The 20659-nt window shown below is 44.2% G+C and overlaps 1 protein-coding gene across 1 annotated transcript in view; it reads right to left on the reverse strand.

Annotated features, from left to right (window-relative positions):
• The window catches only part of skib (SKI proto-oncogene b), a 39065-nt gene extending 23802 nt beyond the window's left edge, over positions 1-15263 (reverse strand). The window contains exon 1 of the mRNA XM_021609350.3: positions 13792-15263. Coding sequence (XP_021465025.3) covers positions 13792-14691 — 900 coding nt within the window. The 5' untranslated portion in view covers positions 14692-15263. The remainder of the gene's footprint in view (positions 1-13791) is intronic.
• Between the last annotated feature and the right edge of the window lie 5396 nt (positions 15264-20659).

Consider the following 20659-nt stretch of genomic DNA (forward strand, 5'->3'; position numbering starts at 1 on the left):
CAGCAGATGAAGCTGTTGGTGCCAAAAGGAGAGGGGATTACCCAGTTTATATGATGATCATCTGAAAAGCAGCTTGGAGATTTTTAAGATGATGTGTAAGCTAACCTCTCCCCTGATACCGTCCCATTCCCTGCCTTAAGACACTGGGCTTATAAGAGACTCCACACTGGGCTTATAATATGTTCCTAGTTATGGGATAAAGGGCAAGCCTGCACCCAAGCTCTGTTTCAGGCTGAGCCCGTCTGTGTCTCTCTGCCGTGACCTGGTTGAAATAAAGCCAGCCAGACACCCGTCAACGCCAGCTAAGGGCCCCACCCTGGTAGGGTCACCGCCTCATCTCAGGCCCCTGCAGAGGGAGGAAGCTCTCTCTCTCTCTCTGAGCCTATAGCATCCCCCATCTGTGCGCCTGTCTCTCTAAATGCAAGCGTCGCCATGCCAGCGAGGGAACGAGGAAGTGTGTGGGGGGATTAAAGGTGAGAGACAAGGCCCTGTTCCGGTGAGTAATCGGAAATGGCATGTCTGCAACGACACATCATGGCTTTTGAATGAGGGCACTTCCTGTGAGAAACAGTAGGAACAAAAGAGAGAGAAAGGTCCGACTGGGCAGACGCTTTAAGGGTAAAGGACACAGTAACAGGGGTGGCCATGACGGACCCAGAGGGCCTGTAATACTGAATAAACGAGTCTAACTCAGACTAGTACAGACCAGTAGAATAGAGACAGGTGTGCAGGATTCATTTGATATGGGGAGCCTGCCTGCCAGCAGCACCGCACTGCCCCGACACTGTAACTGACCATAGACAATAGCCGCTCTGCAGATCCCAACGCTGAGGCCCAGACACCAGTAGCACAGGGGAGATACTAGATTGCCTTGTCGTGCCATGTCGAGAGGTGGTTAATAGGACTGGTTTTCTATTAATTTGCAGGCGGGGTGGATGTGCAAAGACATCACACTATAAGATATCAAATGTCGTCAAGGCAGAGCCCCTACACAAGATGGTAGCCTGTCCTGATAGGGTATAACAGAGTAGAAAGAGAGTGAAAATGAGTATCCCACTCCTTCATTCAGCTAGCGGGGAGATGGAGGCTGTGTACTGGGTCATCCTGACATCACCGTCACCCTTTCTCTTCATTTGCAGAGGGAAAGACAGGACGACTGCAAAATGGATGGTGGTGGGCTCTCATCCCTCCTAGGTGAAACACTCACTACTCACCGGCCTGTGTAGTCCAGACTGAGAGAATTGGGAAAAGCTTTGTGGGCTAGGGTAGAGAAGGTGCTTTCTATGTTCTATACTTTAGAAGAGGAGGTGTACGTAGGAGGGGGAGTTCTGTGCTGTAGGGAGAAGGAGAAGGTGGGAGGAGGTCCACTGTATGTGTTGTAGGAGGAGGATGTGTGTATTCTATATGGAAGAGGAAGATGTCTCTGTGGTGCAGGGTGGAGGAGGGTAGCCTACAGTCTCTCTGCTCTGCTGTGAGTAAGTCTATGTGGGGAGGTCTGCCTGCCTGCTTGTCTGACTGTGTGTGCTGTGCTCTGCAGCTCAGCTCTGGCACACTCTTCTCAGCCCACAAGCCAGAGAGAGAGTATGAAGTTCTTATTTAGCACAGGAAGAGCAGCTCTGCTTAGCAACCACATCGTCCCTCCAATCACAGGCCTACTGTATGGAGGAGACTCCAGCCTGTGTGTGTGTGTGTGTGTGTGTGTGTGCGTGTGTGTGTGTGTGTGTGTGTGTGTGTGTGTGTGTGTGCGTGCGTGTGTGTGCGTGCGTGCGTGTGTGTGCGTGCTGTGAGAACTCTGAATGCTGCACACAGTTATAAAACAAAATTTTAGGCAAACCAGGCTTTCTAACTTAGTGGTTTCTGCTATAACGTTGGCTGCTAACAGATGCTTTCCTGTCCGTCACGGTCTGCTTGAATGCGGTACTGAACCCCACAGTGAGTTCAACGTTAATCTGTGCCAATTAATCTCAGAATAAATTATGTATATCCTGGAGTGCAGTGGTAAATCCTTAAAACATTCACTACTTTTCCTTTCAGAATCCAATTGCCGTAGCGTAGCCTACAATTGACACCAGCTACAGCTGGAATGAATGCATGATTCGTGAGCTATTCTCCATCAAACCAGAGGCGTGTACAAGATTTGGAACAAATGCTGTCAGAACATTGAGCAGTCTGTTTGGTTTAGCCGCGCAAGCTAATCCTCCTGATGGCTTTGGAGGTGGTTGGTGGGTGGAATGTAGGCGAGAGCAGAACGCTGATTTGTCATACGGCACCGGCAGGCCCTGGCTTTGCTCCGTTCTGACTGGAGCTACACGGGCACAGCGCCAACGTGGTCCGACAGATCCAAAACACAGACTAGCACTGCAGCCCAGTTCAAACACAGGCAAACCAAGATGGATATAATAAGCGGAAAATAGACACTGCTGTCTGTGGCTTCAAAAAAAAATGTAGAAACTTGAATCACTTTGAATCATCCTAATACGACTAAGCCAGTGTGTGTCGCCGGGCAGCGAGCCAGTAAGACACATTCTTATATTTGTAATTCCTGTTCTCTAACAGGCAGATAAGCTAAATTCACTGATAAGAGTCAGCAGCAGTAACTCTTACGGAACATGTGAGTGGATCAGGGTCAGACAGAGGGAAGTGGAACAGGACAGTTTCCCCAAACCCCATCCAGGCATTTGCTCTCAGCATGACTACATAATCTACTCCTCCTCTACACATACGCCATTCCTTCTCCTCCTCCCTAATCTTCTTCTTCTCTGACTGACTAGCACGCCGCCTTAAGAGAACTGACACTCCATCAAAAAACCTTGTCTCATCTATTTTTCATAGTCTATGAAAAATGGGAATAATGCTCTGCTTGTTGCTATAGTTTCAGGTTAGTGTGCATGCTTTTGCAGCAGACTGACCAGTCAGTGGCAACTGGCTGCCCAACATGGAACAGGGTGCCATTGGCACAGACGGACACAGCAAAGCGCTATCTCACATGTGGGGTTTGCCTACTCTCGGAAGTACCTATTAAAAGCGTCTGTTGGAGAGACAGGTAGGGTGGCGAATGAGGTGAGCCCCTCACCTACCTTCAAAGGAGCACTCTCCCGCCCTCTGGTTATTTCGCGCTTCTCTTCTCCTCAGATCTTCTGGATACCTGTTTTCCTGCTTAACTGCTCACAGGTGAACCGAGAAGGATATCGCAGGTCTTCTAACCCTGTCAAGAGGTTGAGTACTAACCGGAAGGCTTTTGTTTTGTGTAGAAATTCCTTTCTACTTATCACTCTCCGTTGGTAGCTAGCGTCACGGCTAGCTATTGAGGCTCAGTTAGCCCAATTGGCAAGGCTAACTTGGCTAGCTCGCTGAGAGGCGAGCTAACCTCATTAGCATGGTAGCATTGATAGCTCCTGTCTCTCATCTAGCTTAATCTACATTCGCCTGTTGTGTTAACTAGACCGACCATCCCAGCCTTCACGACGCCGTCGGTCACTGGAGCACTCTATCTGAAGGCTAACTTTGCCCCCACGCGGTTTCCTTCAGCTAGCACTGAGCTAGCTAACACCCCACTAGCCTCACGGCTATATTGTTATATGGTGCTCATTATGGCTAGCTGTTAGCCGCAAGGCTTCTAACTAGCTAACTTAGTACTCCATTTACACAAGCTACGATTTGCTAGCCACCAGCCACAAGGTACTAGCTAGCTTGCACCATCTACAAGTTGTTCTTACAACACAGGCGTTGCTCGGTCCCCTCTATGCATCAATTTCTTGTGTAAGGAACGTGCCTGAGTCCGGTGAGCACTGCAGACTGTTGATGAGAGCAGGTCTGAAGAGAGGAGGCTTAATGCTTTTATCTCAATAGCCCCTCAGCTCTCTGCAACCAAGCCCAGTTGGGGCGAGGTCATTGAAAGCCTCAACTCCCTCGCCTCATTGTCTGATGACGCAGTATCAGGGGAAGGTGAGATAGTCCGCATCTCCTGCACTGATGACCCCGTTCTCCCGCCCTCCCAAGCCAGCAGACCTAACGGCCCTGAGAGCAGTGGATGTGCCCCTCCTCCAGTAAAGTTTGGGCTCCTTCATGTCTGCAAGCGGGCCGTGGCCAGACTCGGCAATGAGAGCCCCTACTCCTGTTAAGGGACCTATACGGTGGAAAGAGACTCCCATCCCATATCTGATAAGAGAACTACTCCCCGTAGTACCAGCTTGCCCCAGGGAAGCTAAGAGCTCATGGGAAAACCCCCGCACTAGCAAGATTCTTGCAAGGGGTACCCCGAGCCTGGACAATATGGAAGAATCTGGGTTGGGCAACCCTCCCACGGTGGAGCCGTCACTGGCTTACCACCTCAGCCCCTTTCCTCGTGTTACTAACAAAACCAGCACCTCACTCCATGTGAAGGCGGGGCGCTTTACCTCAGCCCAAGCAATTAGAGCTCTCAATGTGACCTCTCTAATGTTGGCGTATCAGGTTCAGTTACTGGAGGAAGTGTGGAAGTAACTGGAATCGGACACCCTAGACCCAGATGCTTGGGAGGAGATCTGTATGATGACAGACCCGAACCTCCATGCCTTTCGTAGTGCCATTCAAGGCTGTGGTAGTACTATGGGCCTTGCAGTGGTGAGAGAAGGGGTACTTTGGCTGAGCTTATCCAGCTTAACAGACAAATAAAAAGTGGACCTCCTTGATGCCCCAATGTTGGTTCCTGCATCTCGCCCCAGTCTTACAGCTGGGAAGGGGCAACAAGCTGGCCTTGGGGGACAGAGGTCCCCAGCAGCGCAGCAGTCTGCCGAAACTCAGGCTCCTGAACCAAAGCAAACTTGTAGAGAAGCAGTCTTATGCTGCAGCGGCAGCAAGGATGCTCCCCGCTAACCCTCCTAAGGGAGGGAAGAAGGGTCAGCCTGCCTAGGGCGCAGCCCTGGCAGCTGAAGATGATAGTGTGCAGGGCCTACGGCTCTCTGCCCTACCCCTCTGTCTTCGGATTGAACAGTTTCTACAGTTTCGCAGAAGTGGGAAGGCAGGCCTGCGATAAGACAAAATCCTATTCTCTGTGCAGCAGCTCACTTTTGTGACCATTCTCACATGAGAAAATGGAGGAGACTCACTTTTAGTTCCCCCGCCCGAGTTTGTTCCCCCCCGTGTGCCTCCCTCGCTCAGGCTTTCCCCCCCGGTGTCTTCTCAGGTTTTCAGCCAGGGGTAGAAGTCAGCATGTCAGCCGTCCATCCGGTCTCACTGACATACGGAGCAGGACGGCAATCTGTCTTTCGCCACCCACTGTTCCCCTTTTTTCCCGTGCCTATGGCCTTTTGCCTCTGATTGCTATGAAGCGAGCTATCACAGTCAAGCCAGTTCCGGTATGTGCCGCTCCGGTTTTCCCACCAGAGGGCGCTGCTAATCTGTACGTCAAGGTAGGGAACCCTAAATATTCTGCTCTCCTGTTCCAAGGGAGGACATGTTTCCAGAGCTCACTGAGAAACCCTCATAGCCCTTTACAGGATTCTGAGGGGCGTTTTTTCTCTCTACACTCTTTGGGGGAAAAAAGGTGCTTCCACAGATGGTTCTACATGGAACCCAAAAAGAGTTCTACCTGGAACACCTTTTTATGTAAATGGCAAAGACCACCTGGCTCTGTCAAGGAGAACTCTCTCCATTGACCTAGAGACCAGTCAGAACCCTAGACAGCTAGCTGGTACTCCCGAGTCCACAAAGCTTCGGCTTTTCCTCCTCCCATTTTTTTAGACGGTGCTAGAAGGGCCTTCTCCTACAGAGGAGTTTACCTCTTGAGTACTGTTTTTGGGACATATCTTATTAAACTGAGATTGTGCACGCCTCGTATTGGACATCCCCTCACTTTGTTGTGGGTTTTTGTTTGCTATTCGAACGTAACGATTAAAAGTGACCTGCGTAACCCCCAGTTCTCTGACATTATGAGTGAGATATCGCACCGCATTCCCCTGCTCGCAAGAGCGTGAGGAAGAGAAGCACGCTTGAGGATAAACTCAGGGCACGAGAAGGCTCCTTTATATATAATGTTACTTACCCTACATGATTCATCTCATATGCATACGTATATACTGTACTCTATATCATCGACTGCATCCTTATGTAATACATGTATCACTAGCCACTTTAACTATGCCACTTTGTTTACATACTCACCTCATGTATATACTGTACTCGATACCATCTACTGTATCCTGCCTATGCTGCTCTGTACCATCACTCATTCATATATCCTTATGTACATATTCTTTATCCCCTTACACTGTGTATAAGACAGCAGTTTTGGAATTGTTAGTTAGATTACTTGTTAGATAATACTGCACTGTCGGAACTAGAAGCACAAGCATTTCGCTACACTCGCATTAACATCTGCTAACCATGTGTTTGTGACAAATAAAATTTGATTTGATTTAAAGGGAGGTGAGGGTCCCACTCCTACCTGTCTGTCCCCAACCTTTTACCCACGCACCACCCAAATAAACAAGGCATTAACAAAGAGGAATAGCTGCACTTCACATCCTCTGAATGGCAGGGCTCTGGAACAAAGGAGGGGGCAGGTCTTTAGCACCCATCACAGAACTCCAGCTGACGCCCTTTTAACATGGGGTCAGCCCCTGGAGAATGGAGGGCAAGACCCCTGTGAGCTCCTCACACCTTCTTTCTGACACACTGACCCCCACTCGCCTTCAATCACAGAAGAGATGGCATGATGCACTTCTCTGGGGAGCTGGTGGTCAGTGGGCCATGTTTTCAAAAGGATTTAGAAAAGAGCCAAATGAACAGAGTTCCAAACAATGAATTCTACCAACACTCTGGACTGGATGTGTTATCCACAGCATTATCTGTCTGGTTAGGGACTAGGCTATGGTTTAGGTTGGACTGGAGGCAGGGGTTGGAGATACTGAGTCTTGGTCGGACTTGGCTATTCCGTTTCGGGGAGGTGCTGGTCAGTGAGGAGCTGTGTTGGGTCAGTGGTGGTCAGACGGGGCTGACCAGGGGCCGGGCCAGGGGCCGGGGGGGATGCACCATGTGTGCCCTCAGGGCTTCCCAGAGGTCAGCAAACAGATGGGAATGGAAATGAGCAGTCAGTGAGCTCATTTTAAACTTCCAGTCCAGCTGATCCAGGGATAATTACATGCCAACTTACACGCACTTACTGCACACACCGGTCCCCTGTTCAAATGTTTAAGATGAGAGTGCATTGGTGTGCGGGAGCCCAAACCGATCCAAATGAAGCGTGCATATTTTATTTTCTGCTTTATTCCTCTTTTCTGTTGTGACTGAATTGACGCGCCCTCTCCTTCAGCCTCCTATTGAGCTTTTATGCACGTAACAGCGTATGACGTTGATCTCAAAGTCAGATAATTGTGTGCACAGAACGGCAGAACGCAACTGCTCGTGCCAACGATAGATAGGCCTACCATTTCCCTGTTCTAATATTGTTCGGCTATATCTGCGCGGCACCTTCAGCATCCAAACGTTTGTAAAATGGCCGTCGCTATCTTAAATCATAGGCTGTATTAACTGAGGAACAACCAATTTAACTTGCTGGGTCATTGTTATCAAATGCGCTGTAGAAAATGTAGTTTTAACAGCAGAGCCTTTGTAGGCTACCAGAATGGACACAACTCACATCTTGCTGATCTATCTGCTGAATGGGGCTTTTGGATTGCCAGGTTCACCGTACAAAATATTTTGGGTAGTTCTGCTTTAAACAGTCAGTGCATCTGGCCATTTTCACATGAACATGAATTTCATAACAAGGACAGCAATCATTCTTGCCAGCCTCACAGGTTGGAACGGGAGAAGAGAGCAACTCTCCATAAAGTTCCAAATGGTCAAAACCATTCGCTTTTGAGACGGGTGAAATCCAAAAACGGTGTTAAATTAATCGGCTTTTGTATGTCATGGCTCATTTCTGATAACAAATATTGACGTATTACTAGCTCAAAACATTGTAATCTGCTATATGACAAGTTAATCGGCGGGTGATGAGGATGTCAGATAAAACGTCACGGCGCAAAAACATAAATTGAACCCCCTAATCTGATAGTGGTAAATGGTAAATCGTCTCCCTATGGCTCAGCCCACACACTACATCACTCACTCACACACACACACACACACACGCACACACGCACACACACACACACACACACATACATACTGTACACAGGCCCACTTGGCTCAGAAAAGTCAGCTCAGACAGATCCAGCTCCTGAGCTCCATCAGTATCAGATATTCATTTAGAATGGGGTCGTGCAACAATTGTTAGCGCATCGATTCGAATCGTTTCAAACTAAAAGCATCGTTCCTGTATGGTATTGGAGTCCATGTGTCTAGATGCGTATCGAATCGCGCTTGTAAGGAGAAATGCACTTCCCTAGTGAACAAAGACACGCTCATACACAAATCAAGAAACAGACACAACTGTCTCGCTAGCCCTGAGTTGCACACACTCGTACAAAAGCACACAGGTACAACACACACCATTCCTCACCACCCAGAGACTACTCAGTTGATTGTTTTGGTCCCAGGTTTGAGGCGAATTTGATGGAGTGAGCAGAACAATGGGATGAGAAATGTAATAAATTGGCCTCGCATGAAGAGGCTTCATTTGATTAAGTAAGGACTACATGGGTCTCCAGAGTCCGCCTCTTCTCTCCACGCAGTCACGAGATTAATGCTGTTGCCCTTACCTCTTAAACGTATACTGAGAAATATTGGAAAATGATAGGGGAAAAAATATTTTTTTGTAATTCCTCACAAAACCCTATTTTATGTACTTGTCTTACCAAATAGAAGAACAGGCGGAATTCTATTTTGTATACTCATAATATTTGGTGTATCATATAGGTTTATATTGTATTCTGGAGTACTAACTCTTATTATTTGGTGTATCATTTAGGTTTATATTGTATGCTGGTGTAATAATTCATTATTTGGTGTATCATATAGGTTTATATTGTATTCTGGAGTACTAACTCTTATTATTTGGTGTATCATATAGGTTTATATTGTATGCTGGTGAAATAATTAATTATTTGGTGTATCATATAGGTTTATATTGTATTCTGGAGTACTAACTCTTATTATTTGGTGTATCATATAGGTTTATATTGTATTCTGGAGTACTAACTCATATTATTTGGTGTATCATATAGGTTTATATTGTATTCTGGAGTACTAACTCTTATTATTTGGTGTATAATATAGGTTTATATTGTATTCTGGAGTACTAACTCATATTATTTGGTGTATCATATAGGTTTATATTGTATTCTGGAGTACTAACTCATTTATTTGGTGTATCATATAGGTTTATATTGTATTCTGGAGTACTAACTCATATTATTTGGTGTATCATATAGGTTTATATTGTATTCTGGAGTACTAACTCTTATTATTTGGTGTATCATTTAGGTTTATATTGTATTCTGGAGTACTAACTCATATTATTTGGTGTATCATATCGGTTTATATTGTATTCTGGAGTACTAACTCATATTATTTGGTGTATCATATAGGTTTATATTGTATTCTGGAGTACTAACTCATATTATTTGGTGTATCATATCGGTTTATATTGTATGCTGGTGTACTAACTCTCATGACTTATTTCCTGTATGATGGAGACTGGTGGACTACGTTTTTGTTTTGTTTGCATGGTTGGTAGTGTCGTTGGGAATAACGTTTGTTATTTGTATTTAGACATTTGCTGTGTCTCTCGGTCCTTTATCAGACAGCCATCTGGCCAGTGGACTGGACACAAGGGCATCTGATTGAATGCTGTGAATACAGTGGGGGTGGGTGGGGTCACTCTCTGTGGATAGAGGTCAGGTGTCACGGCCCTTTGACAACACATGTCAAGGCCCTGCCCCACTGGGCCCGCATCTCCTCAATCAGAGCCTACAGCCTCTTCTCTTCCAATCTGCCCCCATATGTACGCTAGGCAACGGCTTAATGACCAAATGCAGGATTTGATTCAAAACAGACACAACGGTCCTCTGGTGCCAACCCCCTCTGATCCCTGTCTGCTTTGTACCCGAACAATGATATTCAACTAAATATAATGCCGTCTTTAGCTATGTGGAAACCCTGTTCAACTTTCCACAGTACTTGAATTAAATCATTTTATTAATTAGGATCTATTATTTCACTATACTTTCTTTTTAGTCAAAGAGATTACTCCAAAATAGCAAAAAGGTGTTTCTCAACTGAGCCTAGTTTACAGCACTACATGTACAGTAGTGTAACTGAAGGCCCAGACAGACAGTGAATCCTGGACTGATTGATAAAACACCCCGACATCAGTGTTGGTCTGAGGCGGGGCAATAATATTGAGTTCTTGTTTCATGGGTAAGCAAGCCAAGGCTGGCTGCTGGCGGCTGTCCGGCCTCTCACCAGCTTCCCCTGTCAGAGTGATGTATGGGAGCACTGGTGTGCCGCTCCCTAAGGACCAGGCCTGACTGTCTGCTAACTGGGACACTCCTGACAGTGAACCATGGCAGGCAAACAGACACACACAGAGACCACTCCCCCTGGTGCTGCCTGCCTCAGCTCAGTCGGTATATATTTCATCAGACACTCGAAGGCTGTCAGCAGAGACCTCACAGTTTTGTAAAATATGAAGCACTCGGAACATATATCATGACATGATGGCTACAGTTGGGAGACCAGCTACAAGCCACAGGTGGTGGAGATTTTTCCTCAGACATTTTTTCTTTAGGTCCGCGACTCCGTACTCTAGTTTCCTTTGTCCATTTCTTAAATTGAAAATGACACAGATTATGTTCACTTATTATTGAATGGGCATTTGCTGTGAGATTTGGTGCCATTTTACAAAGCAACTTAGAAATTAAGAATTTATGTAGAATTTAAAAAATTGAGGACAATGTATGCATGGAATCTGCAATGCAATGTAGTTTGCTAGGAACTAATTCAGGATATTTTTTGATCGGAGCCATAACAGAATGGACGAGTACAGTGGATCTCTGTTTTTCTCAACAACAAAAGGTCCTTACATCTCTTTGTAGCTAATCATTAAATAATAGATTGCAAACGGTCTCTGAGATACCTCGTCTGAACATCCACCATCACAACGGAACCGCATCAATATTCAACCAAGCCTCTTGGTCGAGAAAGACCTCCATTTATAACTGCACAATAAAAATGCCACAATTTCGTGAGTAGCGCTGATAGTGAAATTGAAAGTCACTGGGAGGGAGATTTACGAGAAATGGCCCCGTGTCTCCTGTTCAGAGTGGAGTTGTTACACCATGGAGATACATAGGGGCCAGTCATTAGCAGAGTCCCACTCAACAGCTGCTGTGAGCTGAGGGAAACAGCCACCATGTCGCCCCGTCCTTAGTCCGCTCCAAATGTCTGTGACCCTCGCTTGGAGCCAGGCAGAGGTCGAACAGGCAAGTGGTCAACCTGAAAACCTTCCACCACCACATCCGTCAATGTGCACACACACACACACACACACGCACCACAGGCGGCTTGGTGGCACAGCATGAATGGAAAGGTATCAAACACATGGTTTTCCCGTTTGATATCATTCCATTCCCTCTATACCAGTCATTATGAAGAGGCCGTCCTGCTATATCTCCACCCACCAGTCTCCTCTGACACACACACACACACACACACTATCCTGTTCAACACAGCCCTTTCTCACAGACATCTTGATAACCCAAAGCTCATTAAACTCTAATTACCTAACCCCAAAAATGAATTCCCCAGCCCCCCCCTCCCCTCTTGGACTAATAAAATATATAATTGAGGCTCCATTTGTCATATGCAGATGCCCTTGAGTTACCCTGAGGGGGGGTTCTGGTCCGGTTAACACCCCCAAGGGGAGTGGATTGGAGGGCCACTCAAGGGGTGTGATAGTTTGAGATTCTGTTGATTTTAATGTTCAATTTTAAAACAAACCTTTTAAATGTGAATTTAAACCAATATACGTGCATGTGCAAAAGATCAGCCAGGGAAAAAAGGAAATAAATAATGTGTGTGTATATACAGTAGAAGTCATTCAAGGGTTTTTATTTATTTTTTACTATTTTCTACAATGTAGACTAATAGTGAAGACATCAAAACTATGAAATAACACATATGGAATCATGTAGTAGCCAAAAAGGTGTTCAACAAATCAAAATATATTTTATATTTGAGATTCTTCAAAGTAGCCACCCTTTGCCTTGATGACAGCTTTGAACACTCTTGGCATTCTCTCAACCAGCTTCATGAGGTAGTCACCTGGAATGCATTTCAATCAACAGGTGTGCCTTGTTAAAAGTTCATTTGTGGAATTTCTTTCCTTCTTAATGCATTTGAGCCAATCAGTACAAAGTAGGGGTGGTTTATAGAGAAGAAGATAGCCCTATTTGGTCAAAAGTTCATATTATGGCATGAACAGCTCAAATAAGCAAAGAGAAATGACAGTCCATCATTACATTAAGACATGAAGGTCAGTCAATCTGGAAAATGTCAAGAACTTCAAGTGCAGTCACAAAAACCATCAAGCGCTATGATGAAACTGGCTCTCACGAGGACCGCCACAGGAAAGGAGTACCCAGAGTTACCTCTGCTGCAGAGGATAAGTTCAGTAGTTACCAGCCTCAGAAATTGCAGCCCAAATAAATGCTTCACAGAGTTCATGTAACAGACACATCTCAACATCAACTGTTCAGGAAGCTGCATGAATCAGGCCTTCATGGTCGAATGGCTGCAAAGAAACCACTACTAAAGGACACCAATAAGAAGAAGACTTACTTGGGCCAAGAAACACAAGCAATGGACATTAGACCGGTGGAAATCTGCCCTTTGGTCTGATGAGTCCAAATTAAGATTTTCGGTTCCAACTGCCGTGTCTTTGTGAGACGAAGAGTAGGTGAACGGGTGATCTCTGCATGTGTGGTTCACACCGGAAAGCATGAAGAAGGAGGTGTGATAGTGTAGGGGTGCTTTGCTGGTGACACAGTCTGTGATTTATTCAAGGCACACTTAATCAGCATGTCTACCACAGCATTCTGCAGCGATACACCATCCCATCTGGTTTGAGCTTAGTGGGACTATCACTTGTCTTTCAACAGGACATTGACCCAACACACCTCGAGGCTGTGTAAGGGCTATTTGACCAAGAAGGAGAGTGATGGAGTGCTGCATCAGATGACCTGGCCTCCACAATAACCCAACTTCAACCCAATTGATATGGTTTGGGATGAGTTGGACCGCAGAGTGAAGGAAAAGCAGCCAACAAGTGCTCAGCATATGTGGGAACTCCTTCAGACTGTTGGAAAAGTCTTCCAGGTGAAGCTAGTTGAGAGAATTCCAAGAGTGTGAAAAGCTGTCAAACGGTGGCTACTTTGAAGAATCTCAAATATAAAATATATTTTGATTCCATATGTGTTATTTCATAGATTTGATGTCTTCACTATTAGTGTACATTGTAGAAAATAGTAAAAATAAATAAAAACCCCTTGAATGAGTAGATGTGTCCAAACTTTTGGTACTGAATATATATATATATGTGTGTGTGTGTGTGTGTGTGTGTGTGTGTGTGTGTGTGTGTGTGTGTGTGTGTGTGTGGGTGCGTGCGTGCGTGTGTGTGTGTGTGTGTGTGTGTGTGTGAGAAAGAGAACAGGGGGTGTCCAATAGAATAGGTCCATTATTTAAATCATGGAATCACTGCCAATACTGAATGAATAATAAAACAAGTTATTACAATCCAATTAAATGTCAGACATCAAAGACGTTTAGGCACTTTACACACACTTGAATAAACTTGATCAGACTTACCCTGCATGATTTGTTTGAGAGCTTGTTTACGAAGTCAAATTTGCCTTTGATTACTTTGAGGTGCTGCTCCAGGAGAGCCTTCTCTTCTTTCCCTGTATAGTCCGGGTCCAGGAGAACATAGGCCCGCCAGTTAGCTGAGTCGAACCCCCAGTGAACTGTCCGGTTCTCTAGTCTTTTGTGACTATGGACCACAAACTTGTGAGTGGGGTACATGAGTCTGCAGTCCATGCATTGGATACAGGCGGCATTGGGACTGGTATACAGTTCTGGGACAAATAACCCCTTACACCTACCAAAACATTCGTGGTATATTTTGAAACTTTTTTCCGTCCTCTCCAACTCCATGGAGCCAGACAGCTCCTTGTTGCAGTGAGGAAGGTAGGAACCACTGTAAACGAGGGCATTGCAGAGGCGCTCAGCATCCGTCTGGGTGATCAGTCCGCATGATGGGGCAGAGAAGGGTAGGATACCCACTACTTTGAGGATCTCCAGCTGGTCCGCGGTGCACCGGGAGCAGTAGATGTGCAGGTCGTCGCACACGGAGTTGATCTGCTGAAGCGAGAAATCCCGCAGGACACTGTTGAGAATCTGCGGCAGACACAGACGTTTTTCGCCGCCTACCACGAAACACGAAATTGGCTCACGCTCCAGGACAGTTTCGGACCTTTCGGTGGTGTGGTCGGATGGAATGAATAACGGCCCCGACATAACCGGTGGTGTCTGGACAGGCATGGCCAGCATCAGTTCAGCTGTTTTTCCATCTTTGTTGAACAGAATTTCCTGGTGCCACCGAGCGGAGAACGCCGCCGGTCCACCAAGAGAGCTCATAGAACTCAAATGAAACTGCTTCAGAGTTTGCTGAAGTCCGGGATGGGGCTGAAAGCTTGACGGGGCCTCCATGTTTTCAACACTATATAGAGAAGTGAGTTCAAATGTAGGCGATCTATTGTAATCAGTTGTCTTCAAAATCCAGCTAAGGACTCAGTAAATCCACCGCGGCGCATTTCCATGTCACTAGAGAAGGTTACCACCGGGCGGTATCCATTTAAAAAGGAGGATAAGACACTATTGAGTTCTAATACCCTGAAACAAATTTTCCAGTTTACAGATACGTAAGGGAAATCCTTCGGACCACTCACAAAAAGAGCCTAAAAAGGAAACACATTTTCTCTTCTCCACTGCAGTCTAGTCCGCACGATGTGATCCTCAAATATGCCCAGTCTGCGCAGTCTGGCGCTCTCGCTCTCTAGCTCTAAGCGAATGTGTGAAGTGAGTTAGCTGTACTCTCTCTCTCTCTCTCTCTCTCTCGCTGTTTGTTTGTGTCTGGTTCAGTCATTGAATCCCGGCCAGGAATGTGACTGACTCGCCGAGCAGGCTGTTCCCTCAAAGGGTTGTTCCTCCCCCTGCTACCATGGCAGCTGCAGCAGCAGCCACAAAAACCTTGTAGCCTAAAGCAGACAGTTTAGAAAATCTATGATCCCTCTGAAAGCCTCTGAAATGGACTGGGGAGGAAGGGTGGAGTCTGACCTCAATGGAAAAAATACACGAATCTAATTTGTGACTATCAAAACTAGGCCCACTGAGCCTTTATACGGCTGTGCTGATGAGACCAGGCTCCAACAACGCATGGAACACTTGTATTGATTAATTCATAAATCTAGGCCTATAACAATATTGGACCAAAGAGTAGCCTAAACAGATCCATTTCCTCTGCAGTGCTAAACAAATAATACATTTAGTTATTAAACCCCAATTCCAACATAATACCATAATACCAAAATACATTCCAAATAGGTTGAGATTTGAGTGTTTTTACAAATGTAAATAGTCACATTAGGCTACATTATTTCAATTGGGTATTATAGTAGCTCACAGACACCTGCAATTACAACATATCCTAGCAGGTACCACTTTAAAAAAAACTTTCCTGAAAATGCCATTATAAATGCTTAGAAATTTTTATTAATTATTTTTTTATTACTATATATGTTACAATACTTATGATTAATTCTAATTCTTACAGGCTAATACTAAGGCCCATACATGCTTATAAACGTTAATAGGCCTACATGTTTACAAATAATGATATACTTATGTATTAATAGTCTATAGCCTAGTTTATTCATGCTTATTCATGAAAGTAATTATAACGTGTTACACAAATAGTATATGTTGAGCTGTGAAAAGTCTTTAATAGTCTGCTATTTAATAGGAAAAACGACATAACAGAATATATTGAATATTAAATTATAACTTTGCAGTTATAGCCATGAAAAGTAGGACATCATGGTTTGGGGGAAAAAGGCATGTAATATTGTTGACAGAGCATCAAGGCAATGTGTACTATATATAGGCTTATATAGCAGTGTTCTGTTCTCCTGAAGGCAAGGTTCATGTGAACCCCTAACAATCAATAGGAAGCTACGATGAACGTCATAGGCTAAACTCTTTGGTGTAGAAAATATCTCTCACTTCAGATAAGATTTGCTTTACCAGGGCCACGTTCACTAGCGAAACGTTGCCGATAGAAACTCCACGAATAGAGCTGACGTGATGTCGTTTCATTCAACTAGGGAAGTCAGTTAAGAATAAAATATTATTTACAACAACATACACCGGCCAAACTCGGACGACGGTAGGACCAATTGTTTGTCGCCCCATGGGTCTCCCAATCACGGCCGGTTGTGATACAGCTGGATTTGAACCAGGGTGTCTGTAGTGACGCGTCTAGCACAGAGATGCAGTGTCTTAGAACGCTGCGCCACTCGGGACCCACCTAGTGATTAATTATTACACATGTTTGTTCCTCATAGCATATTTATATCTGACCGTTCCATAAACGCTCCGTCACCGCTGAATGCACCCAGTTCGGTGACAATATTTTATGGACTTTTTTTCCTTTGTGACTTTCTCTACATAGGCCGTATCCAGGGCCCAGACTTTCCCCTGGTCGGGTCGCATGGTCAGAAATGAACCATACCAGCCCTTCACTTTCCATTGATTCATTTTGAGGCGTTTTTGTACCACTAGTGGGTGCTAAAATATCAGTTAATAAGAGCTGGAAAAGTAGGACACCAAAGGAATTGTATGGCAATGTAAAAAATGACATGACAGGAGACCAATGGACATTCTAAGTGACATATTGTTTGTTTAGACATGCAACATATGAATTAATGTGAGATGTTCGAGTTTCAAATATTACATTTATTATTTTATTTGATTTAACCTTTATTTAACTAGGCAAGTCAGTTAAGAACAAATTATTATCTACAATGACGGCCTAACAAAAGTCAAAAGGCACAGGGGTTGGGATAAAAAAAAAATATATATATATAATAATAATTAAAATAAAAAATAAATGTATATATTTATATGTAAATATAGGACAAAACACACATCACAAGAAAACAGACAACACAACACTACATCAAGAGAGACCAAAAGACAACAACATAGCAAGGCAGCAACACATGACAACACAGCATGGTAGCAACACAACATAACAACAACATGGTAGGAGCACAACACTGTAAACATGTGCATAGATAATTATTTGTTAAATTATCTTACAGTTTGTTTGGAGTGAATTCTAAAACTAATTGCTATTCCGATGAGACAACACTTTCTTCCTTTTATTGTAGTTGCAGTGGAAACCACGTTACTGGATCTTACTAGTAGCCTAGCATACCCTACAGCCGTTTTCATGATTCACATTCAATACTCTCCAAATACCAACATCAGCACAGAAACAGAGCAGACAGCAGTCAAATCAACATAAAGCTATTCTAGTGATTCCGTGCTTCAGCATGTCCTCTACAGACAGTAGTAGATCTACAAAACACATTCTAAACAATGTCTTTGTATAGAACTCACATAAAACAACCATTTTCACAGGCCATATGTTCAGTGGTCCACGACCAATCACAGCGTGAGACAATATACTGATGACATTGATTGTTTCCTAATCTGCTGATACAATACAAAGGCACTGTTGCAATAACCTTTCATATGGAACACGTTAAATGGTAAGGCTATTTTCTGGATATGAAAGGTATTTGTGCACGAGATAAGAATGTCACTAGGTAAAATGGCCTGCTTCTGAGTGTGTACGTGTAAGTCAGAATATCTTTAATGATAAGAAGTAGAAGCTCAGTATTGAGAAGTCAGAATAAAAAACAGAGCTTGGCCGGTGTTGATTAGTTGGCTCTGGAAGGTCATGCATGGATCTTTACACATGCTAATAGCCTCTAACACCTTGTCTATTGTACTCGTATCACACCCCAGTTCAGCTCAGTAGGCAATCTACTCCAAACATTTATTTAGGTGGCCTATAACCTAGTTCCTACATTTAAAAAACATCTTAATAAGAACGATAGACTATAAAGTTAATGGTGTCTATATTCATAGAATCGTCAATTAATGATCCAATATCAAATCAAACTTCAATTCAAACTTTATTTTGAAGTGCATTTAAAATAGTAACACACTTAAAACAATAAAATGAAGAAACAAGCACGGCAATATAAGAGATCATACATTATCAAAGAACATAAAACAAAAGCGTACTAGATTAAAGGCCAAGCTAAAAAGGCTGGTTGACAAATGGGATTTTAACACAATCAGTTTCACAGTACAATGCAAAGTCCCATATACAAAACAGATAATAAAACCTATAAAAAGTATGATACCCTTTCTGAAATAAACACAAACAATGAATAATATATATTTTGTATTTTGAAATACCGCTACAAATGAATAAATAAACAGTAGCTCTGCTCTCAAAACTCCCACTGGTAGGTCCCTTGATGTCTTATAGTTTCACTTCCAAGTAGCCAAATAAGAATGTGTCCTTAATAACTGACTTGCCTAGTTAAAGGCTAAACAAAAAAATATGTAATGCCTCAAAAGCAGCCCTGCTTGAAACTGGTACTACCACAGCCACTGTCTCTGTAGTCCTGGCAAACTGTACTTGCAGAAGTCCCTTCAGAGTGAATAGGGAGTAAACGCATGTCCAATTTTTCCATTCTTGTGCATTGAAATGAGAAAACCCAGAGGAGATTAGAGATTTTCGTGGGTAGTTGGCCCATGTCTGCAGGTGCTTTCGGGGCATCAACTTTAAGCTGTATATTTCTTAGTATTACATTATTCAGCACACCAATATTCTTAGACGGTAAAAACGTGTTTTGCTGTCCCCAGTAAAATATTTTGCATATGGTCCACTACAGCCATGTCTATTGGGATGAAATGTGTAAATTTAAATAGCTCTGGCCCCAGTTTCAGTCTTTATTGTTTTCCTCTCTGCCTTGGTCTTCGCCTGTGTCCACATACTGCCTTGCATTTTGTTAACTTCAGTCTGACGTTGCAGTACATGGTTGTCCGTCCGGTGTATGATGGAGTAATCTGCTTTCCAAATACTACCGTTGCACCATCGAGAGCGTCCTGACTGGTTTCATCACGGCCTGGTATGGTAATTGCTCCGTCCACAAGAGCAAGGCCCTCCAGCCGGTGAAGATGGCCCAGTACATCACTGGGATTGTGCTCCCACCCATACAGGACATCTACTTGAAGCGGTGCCTAAGGAAGGCACGCAGCATCATCTAGGACCCCACACACCCCAGCCATGAGCGTTTATCTCTTACCGTCGGCAGATGGTATCGGAGCATGAGGACGGATACCAACAGCCTCAGAGACAGTTTCTGAACTGTATTATACTTATGCTCAGGGGAGTACTGGGGACATTCCGAAATTGCATTTTCCCCCCCAGTTTTATCATTGGAATGTGATACAAAATGAGGCAACGCTGTGCTTTAGGATCATGCGGACGCCTCCGGGTGGTCGGGTAGACTGTTTGGAGTGTTTATACGGCTGGATAAAATAAATGAAGTTGCGCCCCTGTTTATGCTAAATTTGTATTATATTCTACTGCCATTTACTTTATGTTCATATTCTTATCTTTTATTATTTCTTATTGTTGTTGCATTGTCGAGAAGGAACCTGCAAGTAAGCACTTCTTTGGATGATATACAGTGGGGCAAAAAAGTATTTAGTCAGCCACCAATTGTGCAAGTTCTCCCACTTAAAAAGATGAGAGGCCTGTAATTTTCATCATAGATACACTTCAACTATGACATGCGAAAAAATATCCAGAAAATCACATTGTAGGATTTTTTATGAATTTATTAGCCACAGTTCAAGTCTACCTAAGGGGTGGCTATCTCATAGACACTAATGCGATAGCAGCTGGGTCTAGTCTATTTGTATATGAACCAGGGGAAAAAAAGTCTCTGCTGGAGCGACCATGTATCAGAGTTTCAGTTTTGATGGGACCGGAACTGTAATTTCATAAAACATTGGCTCAAACTCATCAGCCAATAAAATGCAACTAACAATGAACAACTGCCAGGAATTTGTACTCGTCGCACCATGCCATGTAAATGGTTAGGGGTTAACATTTATAAATGGTACTGCGAGTACTCTATAGCCCACAGCCACACCATTCCAAATGAGACTGTCAAGAAACATTGACGGGGCTGTAATGAGAGTCTCAAGTTCCTTGGTGTCCACATCACCAACAAACTATCATAGTCCAAACACACCAAGACAGTTGTGAAGAGGGCACGACAACACCTTTTCCCCCTCAGGAGACTGAAAAGATTTGGCATGGGTCCCCAGATCCTGAAAAAGTTCTACAGCTGCAACATCGAGAGCATCCTGACCGGTTGCATCATCGCCTGGTATGGCAACTGCTCTGTATCCGACCGTAAGGCACTTCAGAGGGTAGTGTGTACGGTCCAGTACATCACTGTGGCTAAGCTTCCTGCCATCCAGGACCTATATACTAGGTGGTGTCAGAGGAAGGCCCAAAAAA

The sequence above is a fragment of the Oncorhynchus mykiss genome, chromosome 7 (genome assembly GCF_057628025.1).
Source record: "Oncorhynchus mykiss isolate SJ-2025 chromosome 7, ASM5762802v1, whole genome shotgun sequence".
Classification (NCBI taxonomy): domain Eukaryota; kingdom Metazoa; phylum Chordata; class Actinopteri; order Salmoniformes; family Salmonidae; genus Oncorhynchus; species Oncorhynchus mykiss.